This window comes from Rhagoletis pomonella, unplaced genomic scaffold, assembly GCF_013731165.1.
Source record: "Rhagoletis pomonella isolate Grant_MI unplaced genomic scaffold, Rhpom_1.0 Rhpom_scaffold_00012, whole genome shotgun sequence".
Taxonomy (NCBI): domain Eukaryota; kingdom Metazoa; phylum Arthropoda; class Insecta; order Diptera; family Tephritidae; genus Rhagoletis; species Rhagoletis pomonella.
Window position 1 is genome coordinate 21,822,281 of NW_023458566.1, and position 19,809 is coordinate 21,842,089.

Genomic DNA, 19,809 nt, shown 5'->3' on the forward strand with positions numbered 1-19,809 from the left:
AAGCTGCTGATCTGAGAAGTGGGGTTACCATTGCCACCAGCAGCAACAATGGCGCTTGAAGGAGCTAAGGCTACTGGCATTGCTGGCATCGCTTGCATAACAGGTGGATTCTGAAAGATGCTCTATTAGCAAATATATTACATTAAATTATATGACTATTCAACAACCTGATCAGGAGGCACATCCCCGTGAATGTAATGTGGTGTTCCACTCGGTATGTACGCTGGCACTGTATGAGTCCATCCATGCAAGTTGACATTAGCGGTGACATTGTTTACATAGACATTGCTGGGAATTTGTGCAGGCATCATAGTGGCATACATTGGCCCGGCTTGGTGAACGCCTGACGCTGGTACAAATACATTTGGCGAATGCATAGCCTGGTTATAGATGGCATGACCTGCTGAAGTGGGGGCTCCACTATGTAAGGCAGTAGGTGCCGGCACTGGCGTATAAGATTGTGCGGCTGCGACGGTATTGATAGCTTGTTGGCCAGACAAGTTGTTGTTGCCAGCAGCGTTTCCATTGCTGTTGTTGGAAGCAGGAGTGAATGGCTGTGCGGTAGCAACAAGGATGTTATTTGGTAGCGAAGGTTGTTGCTGTGTTAAGTTATGGTTGTCAGCATGGTTGTTGTTGTTTGGGTTCTTAATGATAGTGGCTGCTTGCGATTCCATTTTTATAACAAAATTAGCACTAGTCCGTTCAAGTGTTGCAAAAGTTCAGTATTTAAGTCAGAGGCCTAAATCGAAAATTAGAAAAAAAAATTGTTAAGGTTTTGAAACTAGCTATACGCAAATGAACATAGGGCTAGGTACATATGTTACCATAAATTTTTTTTGCAAGTAAGTTTCAAGAGAAGGGTCTGCGCTCATGACCCTAATTGCAACTTAATAAATGGGAATCACCTTACCGGCCACACGAAAAGACACAGTCAGCTTTTGTACCCAGTGTAATAAATATGAGTGGTAGGATGTACTGGAATTTTTCTGTGATGGCCCCTTTGAAATACAAGTTTACATAACCGTCCAAACAAATTTGGCAAGCTCAAAGACGAATTTGCAGTAAGTTGAGATGGATAATAAGATTTTGAGAATCCACCATCAGAAATTCAGAATAATCGGATTAAAAGATAAACTCTCTCTACATATGTAATTTGTGTTTTAAGAACAATACTAAATATTATTACTTATACTATACATATGTATTGACATATGTACACTTAATTCACCGGAATGTGTTATCTATACATTATACCCACTGCCTGGTCGGAAATTTGCATAATCGAAATAAGTTTGTATAATAAGCCGCCGGTATTTTTGAAAATCTTAATGAATTCAAATGTATGCTGAACTTTAGGTTCACGTATTTGCAGTAATACCTAGCTACTGTCCAAAATTGATCACCTATGTAACATAACCTTAAAATATATTTGTGAAGAGAGGTAGCGCTTTTTGCCACTAATATGTACATACGTACATTTGACGTAGATAGGTTTCCTGAATGTTGTTAGTTTTTTAAGTGGCACATGAATTAAAATAGAGTATGGTGCAACATTGCATCGAGTTGATCTAAACATTGCGTATCACGAAACAGACCAACATGGTTGGTGGCGTGATGAAATGTTTGCGGCGTGTTTTTTACAATTTTACATAGGGCCGTGTGTGTGTGCTGCGAATCAACGCAGCTTGCCTGTGTGGCACTTTTAGCAACAAACACAAGCTGGAATTTTAGACTTTTGCAAAACATAGCCGCTGTTATTATTTATAAAAATTGGTGTTTTCTTTACCGGATACGTACCTTCAGATTTTCATTTTATTATTTTTGCTTGGGGCTAGGAATCAAGCAACTCAGGCTCGCGCACCTATCTTGAAAATTTGCCCTGGACAAACTACAGACGTCTTCGGGACCACGCACCAATAAAGAATAAGAGCCAAGTACAGCTGCCTTTCCTTTTATCAAAACCTCGTTCAGACTATCACTAGTGTCGTGGTCTACCGCTTCTAGCCAACCTCACCACGCCGCTACTACAGCTCAGTAATGAACGTCTCTTTTATTTGACTTCAGCTATGATTCTTCTCACTGATACTAGAACGACGACCACGATTTTCTGCTGCCTCGTACCTCGTACCCTATAATTACTGCGGCACCTCTTTATTTTCTTCGCACACTTTAATTAGCAATAGATTTGACTGAGCCTTTCGGACACCCCACCAACAAACACAACTTATCGGAATATTCAATTTGCACAAGAAATCTGGCGACTAATATTTTATGTACACCCTATTTTATCAACTAGAATATTTTATTGTTTTCGTTTGATTTCCGCACAGAAAGTTTCACTCGTGGAAAAATTAATTTCTTTCCCTTCGTTTTGTTAATTCACCGAAAAATGGCAGACTCCTTCTTCTTCTTCATGGCAGGGTTGCCATTCCTCGTCAGCGTTTATTACTTTACTTCAATGTATTATACTACGTTCCCACCACACGTAGAAACAGGGTTATTCGAAAATTATTTAGCGAACTACTTACCCTACGTCTCCATTTTCTTCTAAATGTGTCTTAACATCTGTCAAATTTATATTTTCACTTTGTTCGGTTTTCTCATGTGGACAACTTGCTGTATTAACATATCACTTTCATAATGGCACTAAACCAAAATGAAAACTGAGTTATCAAACCACGATATGACAGCTGATGTTATGACAGCGATGGTAAGAAATTCGGCAAGACAGATATGGTTTAACAGTGGAAATTTGCGGTCTCCAACTGACATTTGTGTCTTACCAAAGCTTTTTTAACAGAATCTGTAGAAGGTGAGACGTGGGGTTAGAGAACGAATTACGTGGCGTGGGAACATACTTTTAAGCTAGAGCCAATTTACACGATGACTTTTCACCCTGAGTGGAAAGTCATGCGTGTCGAGCATGAGTCAAGAAGTGTAGTGAAGTCAGCAGGGCCTAGAGCATGCACGGTGAGCGAAACCGAGGGGTTTTTGACGTTTTCCTGTTTTCGAAGACTTTTTAAAAGGGTACGTGCAAAAAAACGCGGGGTGAAAATTGGTCTTGTAAATTGGCTCTTATACCATGTTCGGACCGACAATGAAAACACTTTGAAAACGAGTTTTGGGATTGGGGGCTGAAGCCGGTGCGGCTAGTAGTGTTACCGTTGACATATCTTTCATCCTTTGTTTACAGTGTTGCTACGAAAAAAAAAATAAAATCTTTGTCTTTCAATTTCTTATCATTAGCAACCGCTTTCTTTTCTTCATATTTTAATTTGGCCAGCCAATTGACAATAAATCCCAACTTCCGTATTAAAGACGATAAAATATGACTTGAACTTCGATAAATCTATCTAAATACTGATTGAAACGAGTGGAACATGAGTTTTCAAAGTTTTTGGTTCTTATATAAAATACAGAGGCTGCATTTCTTTATTCATTCTGAACGTTTGGAATAAACTTTTTGTTTACTTATTCTTTAGAACGTTCCTGATGATATATTAACGTATATTTCAAACGCATTCTGTTTATTCCGGCTGTGGAATGGGATTATCCGGAATGTATAAAGAAACGCAGCCAGAGTGAAAATAAAGCTTGGTAACAGTTGAATTCATTTGCATACTTAACTAAAATCACATATCAAATTGGTGTTTAACAGTGTAAACACATAAAAGTAATTTTCACAAAACTTATTGGATTACTCTGGATGAAATTCTTAAAGCAGTGTCACACGATTGGTACATTTGTACAGATTTGTAAATTTTGGCAGTAACAGAGTAGTGTTGTTTGGAAATTCTTTTATTGAACTGAACTCAAATTTCTAAAGAACATCACTCTGTAACTGCCAAAATTAACAAATCTGTACAAATGTACCAAATCTGGATTAATTTGTGATCAACTCTGTTTGTTTTGTTTTCTAATTAAGTGAGGAAATTTTAATTGACAGCACCGACAAATGAATATATACACAAACAAATTTTCGGTTATGATTAAAACAATTCAAGATTTTGTATTGAATTTTTGGTTTAAAATCTATTCTTTCCTTTTCAGTCGGGTTTTTTGCACATTATCTTTTCAGTGAGAATTGATCGTAATAGATACGGATCTGAATAAGCGACTGGAACACGGCTGTTTGTCAAAAGCACACGATTTCAAACTCGCGTAAATGTACATTTGCTAGATGCGATAGCATGAACGCTCTTCGAAAACATATCGATGGCTGAGTGGAAGATCGACCTATCTCGGCAGCCAGTTCGAAAACGATCTATCTCAAAAAACTTTTCAAGAACGCCCTATTTCAGAATTCGTTTCAAAAACGCCCTATATCAGCATATTTTTAATACATTTTGAAGGGAGATAGGGCGTTTTTGAACCGAATTTTTAGATAGGGTGTGTTTCAATTAAATTCTGAAATATTGCGTTCTTGAAAAGTTTTTTTGAGATAGAGCGTTTTCGAACTGGCTGCCGAGATAGGTCGATCTTCCACTCAGTCATCGATATGTTCGAAAGTGCTAAATGTTGCATTTTAAATGCACCAAAAACGCTGCAAAAAGATCAAAAGAGACAAGAACAGTTGAAACAAGTTGACGGCACGTTGCCTACGAACGAGTCTGAAAGGGGACTAACGATTGGAGAACAAACCAACCGATTCGCGCTAGCGGTTCGTTCAGTATTCTGGATAATTTTGATTTTTGACACTGGAAACTGGGAAGCGCAGAAATGCTCGTGGAATGTGATAGGTGTGTTTTCCATCGTTTCCATTTTAAGTGAGCGCGAAATTTGTGTTTTGGATTAAACATTTAATTTCACTTGTTTTTAAGAAAGCTTCCTTTCTTGAACTTATTTTCGATTCAAGTAGTTAAATTGGAACGCAAAATATGGAAGACTTTCAGAAAATAGAAAAAATTGGCGAGGGTACATATGGCGTGGTGTACAAGGGTCGCAATCGTGTCACAGGGCAAATAGTAGCCATGAAAAAGATTCGCCTGGAGTCTGACGATGAAGGTATACCATCCACGGCTATAAGAGAAATATCGCTGTTAAAAGAGCTTAAACATCCGAACATTGTTTGCTTGGAGGACGTTCTAATGGAAGAAAATAGATTGTACTTGATCTTCGAGTTCCTGTCCATGGATTTGAAGAAATATATGGATTCGTTGCCACCAGAGAAGTCAATGGAAACTGAATTGGTGCGAAGTTATTTATACCAAATAACAAATGCAATTCTATTTTGCCACCGTCGCAGAGTCCTTCATCGCGATTTGAAACCTCAGAATTTACTTATAGATAAAAAGGGCGTCATAAAAGTGGCGGACTTTGGACTTGGCCGATCTTTCGGCATTCCAGTTCGCATATACACTCATGAAATTGTTACTCTTTGGTACAGGGCACCAGAAGTTTTGCTGGGTTCTCAGCGATACTCTTGCCCAGTTGATATATGGTCCATTGGCTGCATATTTGCTGAAATGGCTACAAGAAAACCGCTTTTCCAAGGTGATTCGGAAATTGACCAGCTTTTCCGAATATTCAGAATTTTGAAAACTCCAACTGAAGAAACTTGGCCTGGGGTGACATCTTTACCAGACTATAAAAATACTTTTCCTTGTTGGTCGACAAATCAGCTAACGAACCAGTTGAAAAATTTGAACGATCGAGGTGTAGATTTGATTCAAAAAATGCTTATCTATGATCCGGTTCATCGCATTTCAGCTAAAGACATTCTTGAGCATCCGTATTTCGACGGATTTAAGATGAAATTTATAAAAAATGAGAATGAAAAATGAGGCACATTTATTTAAAAGCTAATATTATTTTAACCTTACATTAAAATTTTTATTCCAATATTAAATACATTAAATATTTTTGTTTTATTTAGCCTGGACGCTCACGGTTGAAATTCAAATTACGCATACATTTACAGCTAAATATTTAGTCCATTCTACATATACATATTTTAAGGCTGTGAGACACGGTAACTGCCATCATTTTAAAATTAAATATGATTAGGTTACAAATTTTCAAAGGCGCAACTTTTGGACACAGATTTGTGCAATTTTAAGATGTTTGGATCATTGCCACATTTCACAATTTGGATCTCTTTTTCCGCGTTGCAAAAGCTATCACTGCGTTGGCAAACTCTTCAGAGAAAAATCGTTTGTAAAGTTCTTCATTTTCTGCATCCAATGTACGATACAAGACATCTCGTTCATTTAACCGCATAAGCGATTTAGAAACTCTTAATGAATCCGGAGGCAATTCTGAGAATTCTCTAATCTTTGGCCAAACAACCGTATCCAATTCAGTCAAATCGAAAACTTTTGATACGAAATTATAATGGTAAGCTTCCTCAGCAGTCAGTTTTTCTGACATCAACAGCATCTCGCTCGCTTTTGACCGTCCAAGTATTAATGCGAACAAATACGAAGAACATCCTTCCGGTACAATCCCCAATTTAGTAAACGGCGTTAGGAAATAAGCCTAAAAAGTTTAAAATAAAATTTTTTCCTCAGTCAATAGGTGGCGAAAAATTTGCTTACCGTTGATGAACACCACGCTATGTCGCATAATGCTGTTAGCGTTGCTCCAACGCCAATGCATGGTCCATTTACCAACGATAATGTTGGTTTAGGACAGTCAATTAAAGCCCTTATCATTCCTTTAAATATATTATTTGATTCTTTGATGTACAGCTCAATGTCCGAGGAAGAATTTGCTGATTGAGTTAAGTCGTTTCCCGATGTAAAGTAATCTCCATTCCCAGTGAAAACCACTATGGTCACTTCATTGTCGTCGGCCACTTCCCGCAGCACTCTGCCAAGTTCTTTGTATCCATTTCTGTTGATGCTGTTGCGCTTTTTTGGATTGTCAAAGGTTATCAATAAAATTTTCTCTCGCTTCTCTACACGAATCTCAGTATATCCTTGATAGGAGTCCATTGTGTCCTGCACCATCTTAGTTTGCATTTTAAATCAAGAACCCAAGAGCAATTATCTAAAAAAAACAAAGTTCACGAACTTTGTTTTTCCCTTTTTTCAAAGAAAATGAGAAAGAGGAATTGATAAACGTGGAAATAAAACAAAAGCTGAAACTGTCGTACCTATCAGTGTTGCCACTATTGCCTCTTCCAACCAAAACAGAGAGGTTTTTTTTCTCTTTGGTAGGTTACGCGATTTTTGACAGTCATGAACGAACGACACAAGATCACGCACGAACAAGAGAACGAAAAAAGTAGTTTCGCTGGAAAACGAGCGAAAAGAAAACAATGAAAACCAAAATTATTGTCAGCCACTTTGAGCACACAATTTCGGTAATATTAATTTTTAAAACGGTTTAAAATGTGTTGTCATGTTGAATTTACTCTTCTTAAGTTAAATAAAAGTGTAATATAGTGGTGCTTGTGGTGTAAACAAACGCTCAGCTGACGAACCCGCTTCCGGAAACATTTTTCTCAAAACCATGAATCAAGAATTTATACAAGGTGGTGATGTAAAATCAGCTGATTTCTTCGCCTTATATGTACTTTGTTTTTGCTTTTACCGATTTGACAGCACACCCATCAAAAGCAAAAACAAAATACATGTAAAATTTTGGGCGAATTGAGATTTGACATAACACCCGCAATACAAAATACATGTGGTGGTTGTTATAATCTAAATTCGCCAGTAACACCACCTTGTGTAAATTCGTCTTGACCACCTTGTATAAATTCGCCTTGGTCAAGTCGTTTCTACCACCTTGGTTTCTACTTTCTTGCTTTGCTTTTGACTAGTGATGGGCGAGTCCGTGATGTTTAAACGATCGAGAGAGTCGCTATCGTTGCAAAATTACAAACGAGTCAATAATCGACTTAATAAACATAATTTACTTGTAGATGGAAGAAAACCGCAACCACTTCAGCAAAAAATCCTAAAACATAAGTACATAACGTATCAAGAAAATGCAAAACCTCGTATGAGAGGTTGCCAAAACTTCCAAAGGCTAGTCCGAGATTTATCGAGTCCGATTTTTATCGAATGTTAAACGCGACTGGCAATTCGTTGCCACAGTCTGCGACAGAGAATCATCGAGATGTTTTAACAACCGCTGGCCAGCAGCGAGACCGAGATGACTTGGTCGATTGTTAACGAATATGTTGTTCAGCTTAAGCACGACTTTTTTCGGGTGGCAAATCGTCTACGAGAGAAAACATCGAGGACAATCGAGATATTTGAACAATCGAGACAATCGACTAAAACATCTCGGGCTCACCCATCACTACTTTTGACATTTTCGTTGGTTCCCATTTAAAGAACCAAAAACTTGATTTCAACAGAATTGAATCGTATAAAAGCAAAAAGAAAATACAAAAGAGGATGAGCTAGAATTGCTTTCAAATACCTGAATCATGTAAATCGCGTTATGTAAACGCAGCTTCATTCCACTTGTGTTATATACCAACCACATTTTATCATGGGTGTCCCGGACACTGAAATTCTTGCCGGGCTGGTTTTTGAACAGTTTAACCTCTTACCAAAAACCGGGAAGCCTGCTGCCAATGAATGGACTATCTTGTCGGCGATCCTGCTCCATAATGCCACCGAAGAAAAAACTAATGTTGTAACAATAGGATGTGGCACGAAGTGTATAGGTAAAAGTAAGCTTTGCAATAGTGGGTTGATCTTGAACGACTCACACGCTGAAATTCTAGCAAGACGAGCCTTCCTACGCTACATATACCATCACTTGAAAAAAGCTTTACAATCAAATCTAGTAAATGATGACTGTATTTTTGAATGGAATGCCGAAAATGTAGCATTCCGACTACGACCAAACCTTAGTTTTCATTTTTTGAGCACCCAAACACCTTGCGGGGATGCCTGCATCTTGGATGAGAAACAAGTGAGCACCGTTGCACTTCATAGGAATGAAGATGATGACGGAGCAGCTGTTGCTAAACAGCGAAAAGTTTATTACGAAAACGCACATAAAACATCCAACTTTGCTGATAACGTAGGGTCCACTTTGGATTCTTCTGTCGGTAGTCTTGTCTACACTGGTGCAAAACTTATCGGCTTAGGTGTTCAGCAGGATGCTATGCAGCAAAACATTGGCGCCATGCGCACAAAACCCGGACGTGGCGATCGCACACTTTCCATGTCTTGCAGCGATAAACTAGCACGTTGGAATGTGCTTGGCGTACAGGGAGCGCTGCTGGATGCGCTACTTGTTGAACCTATTTACTTCAAGTCCCTTAACTTTTGTGGTATCCCTCAAAACGAGCTAGCTATAAGACGTGCCATATGTGGTCGTTTTGTTGATAGAGAGTTTCATACCAGCAGGTTTAAGATTCAAAATCCGGATATAAATTTTGCTGAAGCGGTTATATTTGACTATGCAGCGAATATCAACAGACAGAACCCATCGCCTACCGGACTATCCTGGTGCAGCATTGATCAGAATTTAAGGTTAGGCAAATTTTGTTAAAAAATTATTACATTACTCTTAACTGGATAATTTTCTCCAAAGACCTTATGAAATATCTGTGAATGGTAAGCGACAAGGCGTTACCAGAAAAAAGGTGAACACCCCACAGGCCGCTCTTAAAATTTCCAAATATCATCTTATAAATGAGTTTGTGGCGCTTCTGAGGATAGAACCAAAGTTGATAAAAAAATTTCAAATCGATCCTAATAAGCTAGCCGAAATGAAATACAATCAATATAAGCAGCTAGCAAAAGAATATCAAAGGGCATGGACACTGGCAAAGCAGGAGTACTTCCAACAATGGACTCAAAAACCAGCAAGTTTGTTGGAATTTTGTTTGATGGCAGAAAAAACGTGATGCTAACTAAATATCAGTTTTTAGTAGTTCGGACTCTTTTAATAATAATAATGCTTTGGCGCTTACAATTTTGCTAAGTGATTGGCCCAACTTCTCCATTTTGTGGTGTTCGTCTTGATTTTATTACACAAACCCAGTGTTACACCACCTCCGAACGACAAAATGGATTTTATGAGAATTTTTTTCATGATAGAAATTAATTATTAATTATATGCCATCGTGTACCGCGTATAGCCAAGACAGAAACACACACTTTTAAGTGAATTATCTTTTAAGTTATTTATTTGTATATATGTATATAGGATGTATAGTATATATGCATGTATGTAATAATATATTGGTGATTTTTATACTACTGTTTAAAGAATATTTATGTACACATTATGTTAACCTTCATGCCGACATTGGATTTTCTTTTTCAATTAAGTAAGCGAAACAGTTTGCAATAAATTTAAAAACGAATATTTAGATTTTATAATTTTATTCATTTTTAAGTACAAATTACTCTGATGTGTTATGTTAATTAATATGTATATATGTATGTAGGTATACATAGATTATATTTTTTTTTCTTTTCGAAGGGTAAACGTAATTATATTTTTGAACTTTTGTTTTTAATCAATGCAAGGGCCATAATGACATTTTAATATAGCGATTATAGGTTAAGCTGTCGACAATAAGAAGTTTCACATAGACGAATATTACGTTCATAGCGTTAAAGACGCTACGGCGGGTTGTTCGAACTATGCCAATATACATATCGCACACCTATGTACATATAAAGTGCGATCAACTCAAAAAAAAATTTGGGCGATTTTTTCGCATAAATCAATTTATAGGACTCACATCCAATTAAAGGAAACTTTTTTTCTTCACGATTATATACATTAACAAAAAACTACTGCTATACCTGTTCTTGTATTGTGTTGAGCCTGTACGATCCACAAGCAGTTAAATTTCCCTCTCTGATGTTTGAGTTAGCTCACTTTAGACCTAGGTGTGCGATATGTTGTATTTTTAAGGTATTCCTATTCCTTTTGCATTGAAAACGCTGTAGGGCATAATTTTTTTGCATTTGCTGAGCCAGTTAAGTAAAAATTAAAACAAAATAAAAACGGAATAACTTTGAAATATTGCTTTTATTAAAAATTAATGTAAAATATGTAGGTACAATTTCGTAATGTTGATGCTTACAAACGAATTTAACAAATGAGACAATACGCATGCGCATACATTCGCAAATAAGATATAAAATATGCATGACCAAGGCGTATTCATATTGAATATATCTTCTGTATGACGGTATGTCAAGTAAAAAAAAACAAACGTCAAAATATTTTTATATTTATAATTTAATATCTTAAAAACAAGTTACATAAAATAAAAACTATTAGTCGAATATTCTTAGGACATAAATCGTCGCCTCTAAGCAAAAGACCCCAAATCATATGAAAGCAGAGAAAACACATACATAATCCTACTTCTGTTAAATAAATACATAACTATGCATACTTCTGTTATATCGAAAATGAGAGAAAATTACGTTTTATTGTTAGTTTTACGTCCTCAGAAGGTAGCTGTTGTTTTTCTATTTTTGCACACGGTACAATTACTTTTTTGTGGCCGTTGCTGAAGAACACTCATACAAAGGTCTAAGTTATTAATTTTATTTGATTAATACACATCATACGACTGCAATATAATATATATCTTATTGAGGTCGTAATGGGCCTACGTACTAATTATGTAATTCATAAAACGTTCAAACGTCTTTTTGGTTCGTTTTTTTTCTTTTAAAATAATGTCTACTAGACCGGTTTGAGTTTTTATCACTGCAAGTAAAGCTTAAGCTATAACTACTCACCCCTTCATTTATTTAAAAAACTGAAAGCATTGTCCCAAAAAGCGCACACATTTCGTACAAGCTAAATCAAAGTGTGTACCATGAACTGCTAAATGGCGCAAAGCGAATTACAAATACCACATTTTGTATGCCACCTCTGTACGAGTTACATATGTACATACATACATACGTATGTATATATATGCAAGTTATTTCTATTAGCTTCATTGTTTGCTTTCACTTTTTAACTGGGATTATCATTTGCATATTTTTATTTAGAAATCATTTATTATTCGTGCCTCCGATGGCTTGCATCCCGTCTATATAAAAATCCAGAAAGGATCCTCTAGCTGTTTCAACTTCTTTTCGTAAAAGTCTACGGACTTAAAAACTAGCGTTGACTAACATGCCACACAATTAAATAACTCTTATCGCCGCGATTATCAATCGTTTGATTTGCCTCCAATTGGATACTGCTTTCCATGTCGTTGTCATCTGTAAATTTAAAAATGGGAATTAGAATTCATGTGAAGCTATAATTTTTAGGTGATATTAAAATGTTAAGCATTATTTATTGCAATAAGTTTAGTAAAGGATATTAAGCAGCGTTTGCAAAATACTAAAAAGCAGTGGTGCCTTAAATCCTTGCTGTAAAACACGGCAGGTACATCTGTAGTGAAATTAGTTTTGTTTTTGCCGAGACCGCAGTGAAACATGGTTTAAAAAGATGTAGTCGCATGTGCGCACCCGAAAATAGGAGAAACATTTTAACAAATATGTGCAAACTACTAACTATATATTCCAACCAAGCTTTTAACATAATTAATATATTTAGTAATAATTAACTATTAACCTTTGGAAGCGACAATAACGAGCATTGAAATTAGTCCGCTAACGGGAAGCTTGATTTTGTTAGTCATAAGAAATGAATCTATGTACATTAACAAAGCCTCCTAGCAATATCGGGTTATATCTGTACCCAAATTGATCTTTTTTCTCATCGAAAAACAGGCAATATCTATTAACAAGATTTAGAGAATCTCTTTTTATATTCGTTCAGAAATTGCACCCCAGAGTAATAAGGTCACTCCTTGAAATATGTCGTTCTTGAATTGGCTTGATAAATAACATGAAAATCAGTTATCTAGCATTTTTCGTCATCAAGATAAAGTTCTTACTGCAATATGGTAAATGTAAAACGAAACTGAGTTTATCAAATATTTGTGGTTTCGGCCTTATTGCTCTGAGGGAGAAATGTTTGAAAGATGCAATTCGTTTCTGTTAATAACATCAAAAATGCGCACCTTCATTACAATATGTACATACATAGTTTCGTCAGTAGACCATGTTCTATGTCGCCTTTAGCGGATATTACTTTTCCACATGGATGAATTATCTCGTCTGTAGCTACTGTTGATTGGTTGTGTTTCTTTTTCATACTTAGATAACTAACCAAGATTTGCTTGGAATTAAAAAAAAAATGTTTTAAGTCTTCAAAAAAGTTTAACGCCTGAATATGTGAAGCTGGCACAAAGGCGAAAGTGGAATTTCTCTAAACCAAAGTGACAGAGGATGACGTAAATTCTTTATAAATACATAATTTTCTTACGAGGAGCAAGCAACGCCCATACCTACAAATGTACATAGATATACCTTTATATAATTCTCATTTACAGGTCTATTCTGCGCTGGTAATAAAAGTTTTGTAACCGGTAAGTTAAGTTCCTCAAATTTTAAACCCTTTTCGAATTCTGTGTACTCTTGTAAGCGGTAAATTTTTTTACCATCTCATAAGCTGGTAACAAAGTATTGCCGCGTGAAATATGCAATGCCAGAATCTCCACAATTCTTCATAGCTGAATTGCTGAATATTTTAACTGCATTACCAAAGTAATTAGAATCGCGGTGACAAGAACTGGTAACATTTTTTGGTAATAAAATTTTCCGGTTACAAAATCTTTGGTAACGTGCAGAATAGACCTGTTATTATTGTGCAGCTCGACTTTTCTCTTGAAGCCAGTTTATTTAACCACAAATTAAGTTGTGACCGTCATAAGCAGAATAAGATCACGACAATGTTATGTACACAAAAGTGCAAAATAAAATACGCATATTAATAAAAAACAAACAAAACTACATCAGTAAATTATTTAAGAACTAATAGGGGGGAATAGAGAGAACAGTCGTAGTTGTCATTAAATTATATTTGAGCTTTAAGTCCCATTCACCGCTGGAGTCTTATTTTTTTTGGCGATAAAATTAATCAATAGGGGCCAAAACTAAACCAATTACAACAATGATAAACAGGAAGCAGGAACGCGGACAATATACAATAGTGTAAGACAATTCAAAACAAATAAGTAGGTGTAAAACATAAAGGGATTGCAACAAACTGCTTTTAAATTATTTAAGTGTGAAAACCTTATTTTTGATATTGAATCAGGTCGCTGCCGCTGCATCAAAAAAATTTGCTACGCTGTGCATGTGAATTGAGGTTAATATGGGTTAAGGCACGATTTTTCACATACATATGCAGCACAGTAGCACGCAACTACCAACGATTACGAGTACATCTTCTATGAGGTCGCACTGTGATAACACATTGGTTCAGAGTACTATCCACATCTCTCAATCACTACAAATTATACGTACTACAAGAATTTTGAAAAACAAAAGAGATATAAAGAAAAATAACGTATATAAAACAAAGAATATGATTTTACTTCAAAAAATGTTTTAATAATGAATTAGATGTGTTAAAAAGCAATTTGTTAAAGTTTTCGACTACAAAATTTATTATTTAATTTTTATTTTTTAATTTTTTGAGTTTCAAATAAATTTTACGCATTGGCAACATAAAGGAGTAAAATATATTAAAAAAAAAAAACAACAACAAAATCAAATTAAAATTCTTAAAGAAGGGCTTACGTATCAACTTTCCAAACTATCAAATGCGCTTCATTATCACCAGGATCAGTAATGGATTTTTCTGGCCCTGCAGACAACAATAAGGTCAATTCAGTGTGTGATTAAAATTTGGTAAGCATTCAATCATATATGTATATGAAAATATTTTCGATATACATACATACATAAATTATAATAAATATAATAAAAATATATGGTATGGGGAAAAACAGTAAATCCAGTAAGAAGTGTGGAAATTACAGAGATTTTTCGATAGTCATCTATATGCAGCATAGTCATAAGAAAGAGCGCGCACACTACAACTAGCAGAAGCGGTATTTGTTGCTTTCGGGAAACAAACTACATACACGCTCTACACTTTCGTAGATTTATCTAGCTATGGCGTACGCTCCCTAATGAGCAGCTTACTTACTTATGCGGAAATCGATGTACCCTTCACCACCGCACATGACTAGCATATCCGGCCGTTTGTTGGTAAATTGCAATTGGCCACCATTTTGTGGCTGCATCGGCACGGACACAAAGAACTTTACCGCATCACGATGACCGTGGAAGGACAACTGTGCATTCGCCATGCAACATAACGGTATTTGACTATTGGGGTCAGCTGCAAAAGGAACGATAGAAATAATGCAATTCAATTTTCCAGGTGTATAACTTTTTACATTTCTGACTTACATGATTTGCCTTGACCCTCTGACAATGGCACCGAAATTATGACACCGTTGCTGGTGCCGATCCACAAGCGATTGCATGATACCATCAATGCAGTGATGCGGACAAAAGAGAAACCCAATTTGCCAGTGCCCAGCATTTTCGAAACGTACGGCTCGATATCAACATCCTGTTTATGCTCGAAAGTGTACGAATTGTACAATCGCAATGTAGAGTCCAAACTGTAAAGTGTCAATGTTTCAATTCCATATAGTAGTTGTATTTTGCTTTCATGTTCAAATAAATTCACCTCTGTGCATATATTTGTATGCATTTAACTCACCGTATGGAGACCCAAACGCCGGAGCCGGTAGCAGCCATTTGTCGCACTTGGCTCTCCTTACGCGGATGCGCTTCCAGCGAGTGGACTATGCTTAGTGATATCGGATCAACAATATAGATCTTGTTGCGATGTGCGGCCCAAATGCGTTCGCCGGCCACACAGAGGCAACGTATCGAATGATTACGGTCACCCAGCGTTACCAGATGATAACAATTCAGATCCCATTGACCGTCTGTTTGGCGGCGAAACACTGCTAATTGAGCGTTGGCTAGAGCCACAACAACGCGCGATTCCACATGCACTATCGCTAGGACGGCATCGGGCAGAAGAACCTTGTGCAAGCACTCATGCCAACGACCCACAGCACTATGCACGTACAGCCAACCTTCTTGATCGCCCATCCACATGGTCGGCCCCACGGAACTCATTGGCGGCTCTTGGCGATTTTTCGTACCCAAAATCGGATTGATGGGCTTCGAGAAGGATGGCTGCAAGTTGTTGTTGTTGATGTTCGCTTTAGCGCCGGTCACACTGCCGTCATCCTGCAGCCGTTGCGGTGCGCCTGGCAGTGCCTGTCGTACCTTAATCTCTTGTATATTGCCCAACGGCTCAATGGACACATTCTTTGTGCCTTCTGCTGTTTTTTCCACAGCCTCCTTTGCATTCTCTTCAACAGCGGCCGTTTCAATAGCTATCACTTCTTGCGCCTGCTCGTCTGCTTTTGCGTCCTTGCGTGTGTTGCTGTTCTTATCAGCTTTTGGCCGCACGCGTACAAACTCAACCTTGCCGAATGATTCGGCACCTTCGCCGGGATGCTCTAACATTTCACCGGCCTTTAATACTTCAGAGTTCTCTAGCAAAGCGTAGTCTTTTTCCACAGCACCTACAGATAGGAGTACAATAAAAAATAAAATACATTAAAATTTCTTTAGCGGCGGATGTGAATTGAATAGAAAATTGTGACACTTATTTTCTCGCTTAGCGCTTATATTGAGAGTGAATTTTACAAACTTGCAATGAACATTATGAAATTCGAACGTAGTTTTACTTCCTCAGTGTGGCCCAGTCGCACTCATTTATTAACTCACCTTGAACAGAGGCGATACAGAGCATGTGCGATGCACAAATGGGAAACGCATCCAACACAACCGCTGACTGGTTAGCATCTACAACTGTGACAGTGCTTGCCGCATGTGTGCTTGTGCAGATCCAAATGTACGACGACAACTGTGTTTCCGGTTCTAAGTTGGCCAGACTCGCACGATTTATCTGCCGATCGAGCGCCTCGGCTGAATGTTCTGCCGTCGGGCTGGTAATCTCAGCGATTTTAGCCGTTGAACGTGGTGCATACGGTGACGTTGCCGGTATAACTGATTGACCATCCTTTGTAAAGCCGCCATTAAGGTTCACGCCAGCGGCACAGAAAACTTTCATATGTGGCGACGCCTCCGCCAACGGATTACAATAGACTGGCACTGGTACGCCGCCACTATGGCGATTTTGCTGCTCCTGACTTGTCTTATTTATGGGCAAACTCCAGCCATAAGCCTGCAAACGGCCATCCTCTTTCTGTACATGAGCACGCAGCTGTCGATATTGTTCGCGTCGCCGTGCGCTGGCGCGCTCAGAAGTACCCTCGTCGGAGTAGTCTTTCGCCATGATTAATGCGTTTGCCAGGCCGGCGCTTGCAGGATGTGGTGGAGGATTTGCATTGTCGCGAACACCCGTTAAGGCAAGGCGATTGTCGCTACTTCGACTGGGGGATCCATGGCTGTGAACTGGGCTGGAGTAACGAAACATCGGCCCCCCTCCTTGCCCGTCAGCGACACGTTCCTGCGGGCGATTGGAGGGGCTATAAAGGATTTAGAATAATGTATTTTTATTTTAAAAAGTTTAGGCAAAAAACGCAACAGTTACGATACGTACGTGAATAAACTGCTAAAATATTTCCAAATGCTCTGTTTTGACTTTTTGTCCAAGTTATCGACGGTGCGAGAAGCGCGTAAAATCTCCGTTAAACGTACAGCTTCCTGCAACTCCATGAGACGTTCTTTATATTGATTGCGCTCCATCAATACCATTGCCATTTCAACGCGCGTAAAGCGTTTACGCTGAGCCAATGGCACATCATTCTCATCCTGCTCACTGTCATCTGAAGACAAGCACAAAAAGAAAGCAATTAAAAAACGCAAGATAAATCAAATTAATGAGAACTTACTCTGTTGCTTTACTTGTTCCTTTGTTTTTTTCAGCTCCTCCTCAAGCTCGCTCACCTTTTGACGCAGTTTGTTGCGCGATTGCTGCATTGCATTTAATTCTTCACGCAATATTTCTATCTCGCCAGTAAGCTCATCCACTTTGGCAATCAAATCATCCTTAACAATATTCAGAGCATTCCTGTAAATATTGGGAGAATTTATGACAGTCGGATATGAAGAAGAGGATTGTTGCCGTTGCACTTACTTCGTTGCCAAGAGTTCATTATTTTCCATGATAAGATTTTCCACTTCCTTGCCCATGCCTGAAACAAGTGCGAAATATAAGCGTCTTCAATAAACCGTATACACCAACAGATTGTGCGAAATTAAATACATAGTGTATGACAAAATAAATTTAAAATTCAATTAAATTCAAAGCAACTTAGTGTGAAACAATGAAAGGTAGGGATATTATTAAAATGCTTATATGTATTAGTAAATGTGAGTGTACAAGATGATATTTATTACGAATTTTAACAAAAATGTGACTAATATAATAATTTATACGATTTTATTATACAAAAATTTTATATTTTTCCAACTACAAAAATCACCACATACATACGCCCGTTTTCCTGTCAAACACTATTTAAATGTGGTTAAAATGTATACATACATACACAAAATGTATTTTATAAATTCATGTTGGCAGGATATGAAAACATGAGCTGAACCGAACTTATGGCCAAAGTCGGAATTCGGTCGTTCTCTAACATGCTTTTTAGTTTATTACTAATGCAGATGAAAAATGTGTTTGTCTCGAATTCTAGAAACACTTAAATTTACTTCGAAACACGAAAACAAACTTTTATTATTTTGTATGAAAAATGTTCTTGGGTTTGCCAGGCTATCTACTTTTTCGGGCGTAAGGTAGTTTCCCAATCATAAAATAAATACAATTAAAATTCATAATCAGTGAGCAACATATCGCCAAAACCGAGGTTATAAAACCAAAAAATGTTATACTAAAAACATATAATTCTACTTTACCAGTAAAATAACGTCTTCAACGAAGTGTTCCACTTCAACGCAGAATATATTAAACTAAACAAAAAAAAATGAAGCGTAACTTACCAAAATAGTTGTCATTAGCTTTACGAACGACATCAATCGCAAAGGAATTTTGAGTAGCCAGTACATTTGCGCGATTCGAATATCCAAAGAATGCGCACATGCGAAACACACAGGTTAATTGTTTTAGACATTCCAAAAATATCGGAAAGTATTTGCATATGTTTATGTATTTATGTATTCGCATGCGCGAGTATGTGTATTCGTTCGTTCGTTCGTTGTTGTTGGTTTTTGTATTCAACAAAAATGCATGTGTTGTTGAGAAAGGAACAGGATGACAAAAGAGATGATGAATTCGGTTATACATTGTTCTTGCAATTTAAATATTCTACATAATTGATTTAGCACCCAATCAATGGGCTAGTTGAATAAGTGTAGCCAATTCAGTTGTTCAATGTGTTAAGACTTTCGACTTAAGCGATTACCGTTATTATTTGGTGTTTAATGTATTTACATGTGACATAAATAAATCCATAGATATATGAATCTTGATACCTACCCGAAGAAGCATATTCTCCAGGATGCACCCAGCTTCCTGTGTTCGGCGATGAAAGAGAGAGTATAGCCCGGTATTAATTAAGCCAAGTCGGAACATCACAGCAGAGCACAAACAGTGGGACAGTTTCATAAAGCATACATATGTAGTTTTGGTTGTCGTTTTGTTATTATTGAGCATAATATTGTAAATTCAATTGCGTGCAAATTTTAGAGCGTGCAGATAAGCATGTCGGGGACATTTTTGAGATTATGCATTTCAAGCCGCACGTAGACGCGTAATAAAAAAGAACAAAATATTGCATTTAAAGATTTAAATTTACATGTGTACAAGCATACATATGTAGGTTAACACATACAGTCAATCAATAAAGTTTTGGTACAGCGATTTTTTTTT

At 37.3% G+C, this 19,809-nt stretch overlaps 5 protein-coding genes across 7 annotated transcripts in view; 2 read left to right on the forward strand and 3 right to left on the reverse strand.

The window, feature by feature from the left end:
- LOC118748081 (chromatin modification-related protein eaf-1) overlaps positions 1–2,414 on the reverse strand; it is a gene marked incomplete in the record, with an annotated part of 80,808 nt that extends 78,394 nt beyond the window's left edge. Inside the window, 3 exon segments of the mRNA XM_036482381.1 lie at positions 1–110; positions 168–739; positions 1,798–2,414. Of these exon segments, the coding sequence (XP_036338274.1) occupies positions 1–110; positions 168–674 (617 nt within the window).
- Positions 2,415–4,664: 2,250 nt separating this feature from the next.
- On the forward strand, positions 4,665–5,857 carry LOC118748084 (cyclin-dependent kinase 1). Its single transcript, XM_036482385.1, has one exon. The coding sequence runs from the start codon at positions 4,878–4,880 to the stop codon at positions 5,781–5,783; it is 906 nt and encodes a 301-aa protein (XP_036338278.1). The 5' UTR covers positions 4,665–4,877; the 3' UTR covers positions 5,784–5,857.
- LOC118748085 (enoyl-CoA delta isomerase 2) lies at positions 5,824–7,037 on the reverse strand. The gene is made up of 2 exons (XM_036482387.1): positions 6,537–7,037; positions 5,824–6,477 (listed from the first exon to the last, which is right to left on the reverse strand). Exons 1-2 carry the CDS (start codon positions 6,960–6,962, stop codon positions 6,082–6,084), a joined length of 822 nt encoding a protein of 273 aa, XP_036338280.1. The 5' UTR covers positions 6,963–7,037; the 3' UTR covers positions 5,824–6,081.
- Positions 7,038–8,185: 1,148 nt separating this feature from the next.
- LOC118748087 (tRNA-specific adenosine deaminase 1) lies at positions 8,186–11,140 on the forward strand. 3 transcript variants are annotated; one of them, XM_036482390.1, is made up of 3 exons: positions 8,186–8,632; positions 8,687–9,443; positions 9,505–11,140. In XM_036482390.1, the coding sequence occupies exons 1-3, from the start codon at positions 8,449–8,451 to the stop codon at positions 9,818–9,820; spliced, it is 1,257 nt and encodes a 418-aa protein (XP_036338283.1). In that variant the 5' UTR covers positions 8,186–8,448; the 3' UTR covers positions 9,821–11,140. The 3 variants fall into 3 exon arrangements, with proteins under 3 accessions (XP_036338283.1, XP_036338284.1, XP_036338282.1); XM_036482391.1 differs by having other exon boundaries at positions 8,186–8,626; XM_036482389.1 differs by having other exon boundaries at positions 8,187–9,443.
- Positions 11,141–11,366: 226 nt separating this feature from the next.
- On the reverse strand, positions 11,367–19,754 carry LOC118748086 (JNK-interacting protein 3-like; the record flags this gene model as incomplete). Its single annotated transcript, XM_036482388.1, is given in 9 exon segments — positions 11,367–12,158; positions 15,004–15,198; positions 15,270–15,487; positions 15,589–16,471; positions 16,677–17,440; positions 17,515–17,740; positions 17,807–17,985; positions 18,052–18,109; positions 18,921–19,754. Coding segments are annotated over 9 exon segments (2,931 nt in total). The 3' UTR covers positions 11,367–12,054.
- Positions 19,755–19,809: the final 55 nt, after the last annotated feature.